Source organism: Bubalus bubalis, chromosome 3 (assembly GCF_019923935.1).
Source record: "Bubalus bubalis isolate 160015118507 breed Murrah chromosome 3, NDDB_SH_1, whole genome shotgun sequence".
Taxonomy (NCBI): domain Eukaryota; kingdom Metazoa; phylum Chordata; class Mammalia; order Artiodactyla; family Bovidae; genus Bubalus; species Bubalus bubalis.
In genome coordinates, this window is record NC_059159.1 from 103,113,496 (window position 1) to 103,126,804 (window position 13,309).

A 13,309-nucleotide genomic window follows, 5' to 3' on the forward strand; every position below is an offset into this window, starting at 1 on the left:
CATGACAGTACTTTTTCAGTGTTAACATTCTGATGTCTATTATTAAACTACTTCAGAATTTGAATTTTGAAAAGATACTGTTATTTCTACACACCTTCTCATACATATTTAAGATTCTTCTGATGTTATAGCTGACATATTTATTAAATTTTATATTAGTCGCTATTAGTCATATTGATAGCAGTCATTTTATCTATATGTCACATAACCTTTCTAAACAGAATTATATCCTAATATACATAATGTGATGGTTTGCCTAGTAAACATCTGAAATATAATTAGAGTAATGTGGCTATAAGATGGACCCTTTCTGTTCTAGCTGAATTGAATTCAATGAATTTAAGACCAACAGAATGGAATAGTAAATGAATAAATTTGGTGAATAGCAGTATTTTTTAAAAGTAGAAATAGGAAAGAGAATGAATTATGTTTAAATACCCTATTTTGTATGTCTAAAATGGTCTTGGTAGAATCTTATAAATTTTACAATTTGTCATTAAACTTTATCATGGAAGAATGAACATTCATGAGACAAGATTGTCTTGAGAAATTGCTTCTACTCTAGCTAGTTATCTGGAGTTTGAAAGAACTATTGTGAGGCTAAGTGTTATGGTTCTACAATACCCTTCTTTGCTTGGAGCTAATTTTAGCTAATCAAACCAAGAGCATTTTCTAAAGTCATTTTGAATTTAAAAAATCCCTTTGGAAAACTTTTGAGAAAAACTACCTAAGATAATAATTTCATGATTCAGTTCAATGCAGTAGCTTTTAAAACTTAACTGTTTTTTTTTTTTTTAAGTATTTCTCCATTAAATCTTTTAAAACCATAATTTTTTTCTTTGAAATTCAAACTACCTTCTTGTTGCTTGAAGAATTTATTATTAAAATTTAGGTCCACATTCCCTTTCATTAAGTACTCCTTATGCTAATAACTCCTTATGTTAATACTATCAGAATTTTAGATAAAGTATCTTTCTTCAATTAAATGGATTCTTTACTTCTAGGAAAATGATTTGCCCACAGAGATGAAGGAGTCCATAATTCTAACCTCGGAAGGTGTTATTAAATCATTTCTCTATTAGCATCTTAATGTCTAAACAGGGGGAATAATTTTATAGTATAAATGGAAAATAATGAAGAATATAGTTTGATGAAGTGTAACATGCCATTTAAAGCTTAGGTAATCTGAGTTAAAATGACCAGTACACTTGTACCACTTAGACCAATCCCTGGCATTGCTGTTTTGGCATACTGATCCCAGGTGGCTGATAACAGGGGAGAGAGTGAAAGCTAGCTGGGAGGAATGATCAGTATTCAAGCCTTTTTCAAGAGTATCTCAAAATCAAATCCAAAATGACATTAACCATTTCTTATCTCTCCAACCCAAGTAATGGTGACTATTGTAATAATAATGGCATCAATTTACATAATGCATTAATGTTCCCCCCAATTTGTATATACAGCATCTCTAATGCAAAACATGAACTTATGTGGTCATAACATGACTGCCAGTAAAGATGTTGGCTTATGTCCCCCCCAGGCAGGAAAGGGAAGACTAGGGGGAAAAAACTGTGTGAACCCAGGAAAGATTCCCAGGTTAAAGAAAACCTTTGTTTACCCAATGGAAACGTCTTGGCAGATGACTTCAGCCCATAATTGGCTCATCATTTGGCAGAAACTGTGACTTATTGAGAGGCTGGTTCATCCATTGTTCATTGTTAGATCCCTGATATGTGATACAATGTCTAGCACATTATGGAAGCGAAAGAGCTGCTGAGTGATTCATTCATTCAATCAGCCAGTTAGTCAATAAACAAACACATCAGATACTCAAACTTAGAATTCAAATTAGGATTGTCAAACTAAATTATATATTCATGACCTTATCCTGTTCTTGGAATAAAAATTAGCAACAATAGCAATAAGAAAGTGAAACACATATATGGTTTTTAGAAAGCAGATAATATAATTGAAACAAATGTTGGCCTACAAAATGACAAGCAAGTGCATGAAAACAGGAACAAAATATAAATAGTAAGGAAAACAACCTGAGTTTTGGGAGAAGTGGGGTTGGTCGATAGAATAGCATGTTTCTAAAGTGAGAACTCTATTGTAGAAACAGTTTCAGTTCTCTTCCTCACATTTCACCTCATGTAGGCACAAATTTAATATCTCACCAGATGAGATACTAAGTAGATGAGTGACAGTTAATACATCTTATTAACGCAGTTAATCTTGTAGGTTTTTTTTTTTCACTTCTTAAGAAAGTTTTTATTTATTCTACAGTGTAAAAGTCACATTCCCGAACCTTTGGTTTGAATTTAGTTGTTACAGTAGGAATGTTGCTAAAATTTGAATCAATGTGCAATACTCTCATTCAGTCATTCCTAATTATCATGTACCGATCACCAGGGTCATAAAAATAAAAAAGATTCTAGACTCTGTCTTGGGCTCCACACCTTACATCTCTCAGGCTCATGGGAGAATTGGAGTAGCCAGAACTTGTTTTCTTTCTCATCGTGCTCAGCCAAGAACTTATTCACCTAATCTAGGCTTAACAGCAGGACTCCTCTGCAACTAATAATATTAATGTTTCTTTGGCTGATTTTTCATGTGTCTGTTGTTTGAAACCTGCTGTCTTCTACTTACTTTCCACTAATTTTCCCTTTTAATTCTCTCCCTCTCTCTTTCTGAATCAGGTTTCTTCTGAAACATTACCAGTCTTTTCTGGACTTTTCTACAGCTTCTTTATACCTGAACTCTTAAAGAATATGTGTTTCCTAATTTCTGACAGTACCAGAGATTGTTTTCAGGGGAACATAATTGTAAGTATGACTGGAGATACCAATAATTTTCATATTGAAAAATGCCACAGGAGGTTTCGTGGCAAGAGGGCATTCTGTAGCAGTCTCTTAAAAATCTTCAAAGATAAGCCATCTCTTTGTTTCTTGAAAGTTTATTCTTTTCTTTGCCTTGATGCAAACTTACTGGGCTTTCTAATTAAAATGCATGAGTATCACATAGCAATTCACATCAATCAGTTGGCAACAGTTCATGCTCTGAAGTCAATAGTCTTTGAGTAAATCTTCCTCAGTTACCTTTATGATTTAACCACAGCTCTTTCTTTCTTTCTTATTTAGAAACCTTATGCTTGTCAAATTCCGGGATGCACCAAACGCTACACAGACCCAAGTTCCTTAAGAAAGCATGTGAAGGCACATTCTTCCAAAGATCAGCAAGCGAGGAAAAAGGTAATTTTAAATGAAAATTTATCCAGCCAGGAAAAGCACATTTTAATTCCTCTTGCAGTACTGGGAGCTTCTGTGGGACATTGGTAATCCTAATGCTTCTCAAAGTGTAACATATTTTTGACTCTGAGTAGAGAAGTCTTTCATGAAGTAGTAGCAAGGCTGTGATTTTCATAGCTGATGTAATCAGATATGAATTTCTGGGGAGGATTTGTATAATAGAAGTTGATGAAATTAGTGAAAGTCACCAAAACTGGAAAGTAACAAAATTAAGTCCAAATAGTTAAAGAAAATTGAATTGGGAAAACAACACAACAAATACTCTTTCTGGTGATAAGTGCTTAATAAATATCAATACAAAACATAAAATATCAATTGGCTAAAATTATTAGCTCTGACGAAGATGGTGGGATGAGTATGTATAGAGCATTGTTCCCTTTAAGCTTAGAAAAAACACGTTTCTTAATAGGTACTATATATGAAAGTCTGAGAAAGAAATTGAACCTAAAATCACTTTTGACATCATTGAGGGCTTAGTGAACCTCTCAGAGTTCTTAAAAGCTGTAGTATCTCTCAGCTTTGGAAGAAATGTTAAAGATTAACCTGCCAACCTACCTGACTTATCCTCCTGACTTCATAAGATCTCCAGCAAGTGGTTGACAATACTGTTCTTTAACATCTTGAGGAACCAAGAGCTTACTACCTTTCAGGCATTTTCTAATACCAGACTTTGTAAATTTTTGGACCAAAAAGTATGTTCTGATTATGGCAGAAAATATGTTGAACTGACCTTGGTTTTTCACTTGTGTTTAGATGGGTACCTAATTCATTTAAGAGTCCTTCATAACAAATTCAAGGGACGTTTAAGACTAAACTTATTTCAAGTGACTGAACACTGTTGTTCAGTTGCTAAGTCGTGTCCTACTCTTTGTGATCCCATTAAGCACACCAGGCTGCCCTGTCCTTCACTGTCTCCGTGAGTTTGCTCAGACTCGTGTCCATTGAGTCAGTGATGCCTATGATCGCCTATGGTTCTATTAAACTCTATGGCATGGTTTTCAGGTCACCATGGCTTCAAGCTAACCAGAATCTTTCCTTCTTTTATGATTTATAGGGATTTGGTTCTTTTATTTTGGCATATGCTCTGTAACCTTTTTGTTACTTGAGCTTTTTCTTCCTTGGGAGGTGGTAGCACAATGCCAGTTGAGGGCTCATATTTGGAAATAATTTGACCTCTCCGCTGTGAGTTAGAAAAATGTCCAGTTAGAAAAATTTGATAAAAGTTCTTTTTTAAAATAGATATTCTTAATAGCATACAAGCCCACTCTTATAAGTCAGTTGTTAAAATTATTTAGTTTTCCTCTATAAATATAGTTGAAAGTGAAAGTGTTAGTCATTCAGTCATGTCTGACTCTTTGTGACCCCATAGACTGTAGCCCGCCAGGCTCTCTGTCCATGGAATTCTCCAGGCAAGATACTGGAGTACATAGCCATTCCCTTCTCCGGGGGATCTTCCAGACATAAGTATAATTAAATCTCTTTAATTGGAATCCCAGTCAACTGATAATAGATGATCATTATCAACATATCATAATAGATGATCATTCAACATGGATTGTAATATGTTCCTGTATTTTAAAACAGCAAAGGAACTAAGTGAATTAATAATAAGAATAAAGTTGTAAGAAGGATGTTTAATATTCTTAAAATAACACACCATTGTTATAATGACATACTGTTAATTGTTTAGGAGGACCACTGTCTAATGGTTTTTGTCATTATCCATGTGTATCTTGTAAACTTGAAATAATAAATTGTGTTTCTTAAACAAAAAATCCTCTTGCTGAGTTTCTTCCCCCTAAATCTGACCATTGTGTACCTCCAAGTTGTCCCAAATGTATGAGGTTTTACTGTATTAGCAAATTTGTTATAAGATTCAAGAGCACCTTCATAGAGAATAACAATTGTTGTGGACATGACAGAATGTAAGTCTCACACGTAGACAAATAAGCAGTAATATGATATTCAACCCAAGAGAGTAACCCAGGTTGACAGTAGGTATGAAAACATAATGTGATATTTTTAGGAGTTATTAATAGCTTATATTGCTCAAACACAGATTATTTCAGCTTCTTTATAAGGGAAGAGTAGTTTTGATTCTGTGAAAGATGTTTGAAGCACTAATTTAAAGAAGATATTCAGATCTTAAGACTATAAATTTGTAAACAGTTTTTAAGAACCTTTAATAGACAATCTGGATAAAAGGATATACTTTCAAGGGGCAGAATTACAATCTAATGTCAAATATTACAATATTCTCTTAATTTTGTCTTATGTGAAATGAGGTATTATCACTCCAGTGATTCAGCTTTTGTTGTTCACTCTTTCCTGCAAGTGACTAAACTGGATTTGGCCGACATTATTTGCTTAGTCCTTAGTGACAAGTTTACTGTGTTTACTTTCCAAATTTTAACCTGGCCTTTTAATCTGAAGATTTTAAAAACCCTGTGTGGATCTTTGATGGACTAATTCATGGAAATTAAAATGAGGAAAGTGGCTCTATCCAATAAAAAGAGGCAATGTCACTCCCAGGAAAAGCAGTGCTAATAAACCTGAAATCAATCAATCCACATTTTCAAACCTTGCGCCGGTGTATTGGTGTGTAGTATTTACATGGTAGAATGTTACTAGACCTCAGAGAGATTCTAATTACTAACTCACATCAGGGCTTGGTATTTGGAATATTTCCTGGCAGCAATGATTTAAAAAAGTAAGAAACAATAACCCTTTTAAAGCAGAATTAAGATTATTTACGACTTTAATTAAAAATTGAAAATTGGCATTATTTCAAAAAGCCTTTACAAAAATGTGAATTCATCAAAAATAACCATAAAAATTCCAAGGTGATAAAGGCACAGTGGAGTAATGGTCCCAGCCCTAGGGAATTGTTTTGTTGAAAAGAATAAAACTCTTTTCTGTCACACCCTGTTAGTCATGGACTCCTTTAATATACCCTGCCTGCCTGCCTGCCTCTAATCCTCTTTTCAACCTCCCCCTGGACACTAAATGACATTATTTTGGTCTTAACATGGCTGGCTTTATGAAGCCTTTCTCTGAAATCATGGCCAGTGACAAGCCACCCTCACCCGTAAGACAAATGTTTATTAGGAGGGGTAGAGATCTGGTAAGTGATGCCCTGGTCATGGGCATGGGGCCCTTTCCCACACCTGTTGGATCCTACTGAAAACCAAGAACCTGAAAACTCAGCTAAATATTATTCAAGCTGTGAAAACAAAGGAAAAAAAAAAAAACCTCTTCTGCAAAAGAATTGAGATGATTTGGCTCATTGCATGCAGAGTAACTTTTCTCTTTGTCTGATGTGTGCACACCCACACATCCCATCAGCTAATGTACAGACTTCTTCCATAGAATGTGCTTTGCAGATCTTGAGTCCATTAAATAGAGGGCTACACAGATAAATGAGTAGCAAAATACTTAAGTCACCAGCTATGGTCTCCAGTGAGAATAAAATTCAGTCTACAGAGCAGAAGGCAGAATCTGTCCTTCAATTTTGTCTGATAATGAGTGGGGAAATCAGAAAAAACTAAGACCATAAGCCACTTGAAATTTTCCTCAAGGCTGTGAGCTTTGTTAGAAATTTTCAGTTTCACCTTGCAAGTGCCATAAGCAGGGAGGTTTCCTTCAACTCTGGCCTGCTATCCAAATGGACTTTTAAAAAGTGAATGGAAAGAATACTAGGCCAAAAGTTAGAGATGACGTGAATCCTTTGTCCATTTCACACTTCCACAAAGATTCCAAACTTTGGGTGTGATTTATTAAATGTTTGTTAAACATTCACCTTTGACCCACTGACCTCAACACGGGCTGTTTTAAAGCAAGCAAGTGTAGCATTTGAAGTGTAGTGAATGCAACATGTATATGTATTTTCTACTTAGAGAACAGCCCTATATAGCTTTCTGGCTGAAATAGATTGCTTATTTAACGCTGTAGAACTGGTGATACTCTGGAATCTGCTCAGAGCCACTAGCACCCCATATATACTCAAAAGTATGAACAATTTCATTAAATACAACATAGGCTCATCTTGTTTTGTGCAGTGGTTGAAATCTTCAAAAAGCTATGTGGAAAAAATACATTTTCCCCTAAATGAAAGCATGTATAAAAGAGTTAGTGGGACTTACTTTTTCTATCAGTTATTTTGTGTCATCATCTACATGGCATATGGAATATACAGATGAAGGACACAGTCAGAGGTCCTCCCAGATTTTGATAGTCTTTTTTCCTTCAACCTTCTCCCTCCTTCCTTCCATTTTTTTCCTGCTCAGGAATAAATTAAGAATTTCTCTAACTCTCAATGTAATGTCAGTCATAGACACATATTATAGACATAACATTTCAAGATGAACTGGTAGCTTCTCTTCTTCCACTCACATTTAGGAAATCATATTGGAATTTGAGTAAAACTGATGTTATTACAGCAATGACATTAAAATGGCACTAGTGTCTTGCCTGGAGAATCCCATGGGCGGAGGAGCCTGGTGGGCTGCAGTCCATGGGGTCGCTAAGAGTCAGACACGACTGAGCGACTTCACTTTCACTTTTCACTTTCATGCATTGGAGAAGGAAATGGCAACCCACTCCAGTGTTCTTGCCTGGAGAATCCCAGGGACAGAGGAGCCTGGTGGGCTGCTGTCTATGGGGTCACACAGAGTCGGATACGACTGAAGCGACTTAGCAGCAGCAGCAGCAGTGTGTGTGTGTGTGTGTGTGTGTGTGTCTGTGTGTGTTTGAGTCACTTATTAACTTTTCTACTTAACAGTTGTTGCTGACAGATTACTTACATTACACCTCACAATGATGGTGAGACATATTACCTGCCTGAATGTCCTGATGTCTCAGTTGAGGGTAACAGATTTCAAGAAAGGCACTAGGTATGCTTTTTTGTAAAATAAACAATTTCAGTTCAAAATAGTGATGCTAACTAATAATTAAATGTAAATGAAAAAAAAAAAGTCAGGTTAACCCCCAGTTGATAATACTGATTTCGAGTTGAAACCAGTTGCCTGGAGGCTTCTTTTTAAAGCAGATCCAATATGAAACCAGCTGTGCTTTTGAGAACATTTTAATGCTACATGGTGATTGGAGCCAATGAAAAGGAATTGAGAATTCACATTTGGTGATGGAAAATGGAAGGGTAGAGATGGTTGTCCATGACAGTAAATAGATAATTAGAAAAATGTTCTGTTCCTTTCTGGAGAGATCAGAGAAACTGTCTTCGGCTTTGTGAATACAGAAAAATAGATACTCACATCTCTTAGCCTGGCCCAATGTCTTTTTTTAGCCCTTAAAGCAGTGTTTCCCAAAGTGTTTTCTCTAGAACACAATCTACAGAATCTTATCAGGTAATTGTTTTAGGAAGTTTTTTTGTTATCATATAAACTTGGGAAATGCTGAGTTGAATAATATTCAATGGTTTCCCTCTTGTAAGAGTTCTCAGAGCTTTAGATACACCAGTATTCCAGAGGGAAAATAACATTAATTTGATTGATTTAATTCAGTATTACTTTGTCAACAAAACAACCTTCTATTTCCTCTAGAACATCTTATCCAACTACTCTTCTGTAAATTATTTGAGAAATACGTTCTCAAGTAATTTATTCCATTCAACAAATATTTATTAAGCACCTACTGTGTGTGAGGCATTGGATTAGACCCATGAATGCAAGTGTGCATAAAACAGACATATTCTTTGTCCTCATAGAGCCAAACTATCTTGATGAAATCCAGCAATAATAAAAAAGATGAACAAAAAATAGCATAAATGTAGGCAAGGAAGCAGTGAGGAAATTGACATGGAGGTAAAAGAGGGGGAGTTGTTGAGGTGAGATGGTCAGAAACACATTCAAATGACCACTTTAGAAATGAGAACACTGTATTGCCTGCAAAAAAATTTAAAGCTCTGCTTAAGTTGAAATATTGTACCTTTCTGTTTGAGCTTCTTTTAAGAGATTCTACTGCTGAGAGCATAGCAGTAGATGTCAGAATCATCTTACTTTGTTGTAGTTAAACTTTTTGGCAGCCTTTCCTCAGTTGGCATTAGAGGAATTGGATCCTAGACAGTGAAAAGCATTACTTGTATCTCCCACCTGAAAAAATGACTCAGATGGGCAGCATTTCGGTCCATAGGGTTGCAAAGAGTTGGACATGACTGAAGCAACTGGGCATGCACGCACATGCACGAGCAGTCAGCATAAGTAGCAAGTGAGACCCTGCATCAGCTCTGGGATTTAAAAACAAGTGAGAACTAAACTTGCCCTCTTGAAGATTACATTCCAGTGAGAGATACATGGAGACATGTGCTCTGTGCAGTAGGAGAAATGCTGTGATTAAAGTCACACAGAGCATGCTTCTGGAACAGTGTATCTGGGAGTTCCTTTGTGACTGATAGACACTCTTAAGGAGTGAAGTTTTAGTCTCTCCTATTTGAAAGAGATGGGGAGATCTATAGAGTTCTACATTGTTCTTGATTTTATCACAATTCTTTGTCATGTGTGGCACAGTAGTTTTAGTTCTATTCCCCTTGAAAATTCTTAATTAGAACAAAAAAATTAGGAGTGTGTGGCAGAGCTCTGGCCAACTGTGTAAAGAATGAGGGCCTTATGACAGGCGCTTTAGTGAGCAGTTCAGGATGTACAGTGCCTAGCACAGCCAGCTTTTAGAGATGGTTCCTAGATAATTGCTTTTTTTGATTGATTGACAGAAACCTTCCAAGCTTCTCCTTTTCTTTCTCTTATTAGATTCTGATCAAAATGATTTTGTAATAAAAGCATGTATTTCAGACTTTCTGCTGCCTAAACATAATGTCTTACCATATCATGACACAGCTCATCAGGCCCTCCTCGGTTTTGTCTTTGTCTCCACTTCTGAAGAACTGGCCTGTCATGCAATTACAGCTTCCTCTGCTAGTTCTCTCTTGTCTTTCCTTTTCAGATTCAGTTGAATTTTGTCTTTGCTAACCATGAGTAATATTCTTCTATTTGTTTGTATCTTGAGCTCTAAAGATTTATTTTCAGGTGACTTTACACAGGGGCTTGGATAAGCCTAATGTGAAAACTTTTCATGTGGATACTGGGAAGGTGGCTGGGTCTCAAGAGTAGTTTCTGGATTGGATGTCAGAAGGTATGGGCTTCTTTTATGCAGTACTATGAATTGCTCCTTGACTTTGCTTAAGTTACAGTCCCCCAGTTTTTCCATTTCTCCATCTTCATAGCTATCTTGAACGGCAAACATAGGGCCTCAAAGGTGAAAGGGTAACCATCTTGGTAGAAAGTGTTGTTACACATACCTACAATCCAGGGTGGTCTATTGTGAACAACAACAGAACAATAATGTCCTTGGAAATATTTTTCTTTGTAAGAACTGAATACTCTTGTAAATGAAGACCTCTTTCAGTGAGGACTAATAGCTAGTTTCTGTAGGTCATATGGATGCTTGGATGGTGGTGCAAAAATGATCCAGAAAAAGGAAAGGAAGTTGAGACCAAAACCAGAGGGAATTAAAATCAAACTTGAATCTGCAATACTTGGTTCTATTCAGAGGTTTACTTGGGGTCCATGGACCATAGGGGAATACATGGATGAGTGGGTTCTATAAAGTCCATGAAATCTCAGAAATTATGTAAAATGTATTTTTCTAAGGAGAAACCCCATAGATTTCACTGACTGTCCAAAATTAAGACTTCTTGATGATAAAAGAGCGAGAACCCCACCATACATACACACAAAGGAACACAAGCAAACACTCTGGGAGGTGTGTTATATGTCTATTACCTTGGTTGCAGTTATGATATCATGGGTGTTTGCATATATCCAAACTCATCAAGTTGTACATATTACATATGTGCAGTTCCTTGTATATCAATTATACCTCAATAAAGCTGTTATTAAAAAAAAAAAAAGACTCTCTGAGCCAAAAGAAATGTAAGATACCTAGAGACTGTTTCACCTGGCTTTAATGATAATAAACCCCTACAACTTTGCCCACCTAAGAAGAATCTATGCTGCTTATGTTCTGGAGGATTGACTCCTACTTACCCAACATTTACTGTGTGTCTGATATTTTGATAAGTGCTTGTGAATACAAAAATGGTAAGATAGGCTCCTTTCCCTTGAGGCAATCAGAGATGTTAAAGCTGGATTTTGACAGCTGGTGGGCTGATTGTATAGCTGGGGAATTCAAGTATGGGGAGTAGGGTGCAATAAATTAATGGAGAAGTCTAAAGCAATTGCACCAGGTAGGATGATATGCAGTTTTATAAGATTATAGAAACCTGGACAAGGATAGTGGCAGTTGAGAGAAAAATGAGTGGACAGGAAGTGGTGATGGATTGGATGCCAGAGATGAAGGGTAGAGTCAAGATGGTACCAGAGTTTCTACTTCTAGGATTGGATGAGCAGCCCACAGGTGAAATTTCTTCTTTCTCAGGGAAACCTCAGTTCTGCTTTTAAGGCCTTTTCACCTGCTTGGATTAAAAATTGATTAGAAATGTTAATCACAACTAAAAAATACCTAGATTCGTGTTTTATTGCATAACTGGGGAGGGAAAAGCTAGCCAAACAGACATGTAAAACTGACCATCACACCCATAAAATAAAATACATTATATTAAAATTTAACTGAGGCTACTTTATTTGAAGGTGATACTAGTGACAAAAATGGGGCCTGGTGAAACTCAAAATATAATTTATTTTAGTCCAAATTAATTATTATTCACTAGGAAAACATAAGGAAATTAATTATCAGATATACTAATCTTACTCCCTTTTACTATACCAGTGATGATTCAAAGCAAACTAGTTCATGCCAATTAATTTATAGATACCATGCTAAAAGAGTAGAGGAGGATTATACTTTAAGCAAATAACCAGATGCTTTTTTAAACATGTATTCTGTGTTATGGGCTTCCCTAGGAGACCAGGCTTCAATCCCTGGGTTGGGAAGATCCCCTAGAGAAGGAAGTGGCAACCCACTCCAGTATTCTTGCCTGGGAAATCCCATGGACAGAGGAGCCTGGCAGGCTACAGTCCATGGGTTTTAAGAGTCAGACATGACTTAGCAGCTTAAACAGCCACAATTCTGTGTTATATATCAGAGAACTTACAGAATCATGCAAGTTTATCATATGTTAACTTTTAATTCGGTCATTTTTGTCATAAGTTTATGTCATATAATGTTTGTTAATATAGTGTGTTTTTATCATATTAAATGAAATAATGACAGTAAAATGCTTACCACGGTGTCTGGTATGTTATACATGGCCAATAAGGGTTAACTATTACTACTATAATTACATGATGTTGTCTACTAAGGGTTGCTAACAGAGAAGACAAGTGATTGTTGAAATTTTAGTAAGTTGTTTTTCTCCGCTCGAGACTTCTCCATTAATTTATTTTACCCTTAAAGGGATTTTAGCTGTTTAAAAGCAATTAAAGGAAACTGAGATCATAACATAATTGTGAATTGTTTATATATCTATTTTGTTTTTTCTTCATACTAGAAACACATTTGTGGTCTTATTTGTGTTTTAAAATCTTTACTAGACAAACTTACTGGAGAGAATCCATGTGTTTTGGTTGAAAATCCCCACCACTTGTCAGTTTTCCTGTGGATAGTGTTATGTGAATGGGAAATGGGTAAATACAGATTTCATACAGAAGAGTTTTACTGTTATATCCACTTTAGACCTTGTTTTTGTTGTTTTGAATTTGCATCTGTTAAACTGTTCTCATTGGTGAAATCTGGATACGAACAGCCATCCCATGGGTATGTGGTCGCTACTAGTGAGGAAACACATGCCCAGCGCTTGCTGAGGTCCCGTATGAGACGGAGCTCCATCCTTGGAGGAGACAGCTGTGGCCACAGGGGTGGGAGTTAGAAATGCTATTACAATAGAGAAAAATACCTTGTCATTATCCTTTCCTGCTGGGGAAACTGGCTTTTATTAGTGGTGTGTGGGTGTGTGTCCAAAATGCAGTACTTGG

At 36.2% G+C, this 13,309-nt stretch overlaps 1 protein-coding gene across 6 annotated transcripts in view; it reads left to right on the forward strand.

Annotated features, from left to right (window-relative positions):
- GLIS3 (GLIS family zinc finger 3) overlaps window positions 1–13,309 on the forward strand; it is a 683,233-nt gene that overhangs the window by 564,900 nt on the left and 105,024 nt on the right. For all 6 annotated transcript variants that reach the window (XM_006068184.4, XM_006068187.4, XM_006068189.4 and 3 more), the window contains one exon: window positions 3,141–3,251. In XM_006068184.4, the coding sequence (XP_006068246.1) occupies window positions 3,141–3,251 (111 nt within the window). The remainder of the gene's footprint in view (window positions 1–3,140; window positions 3,252–13,309) is intronic.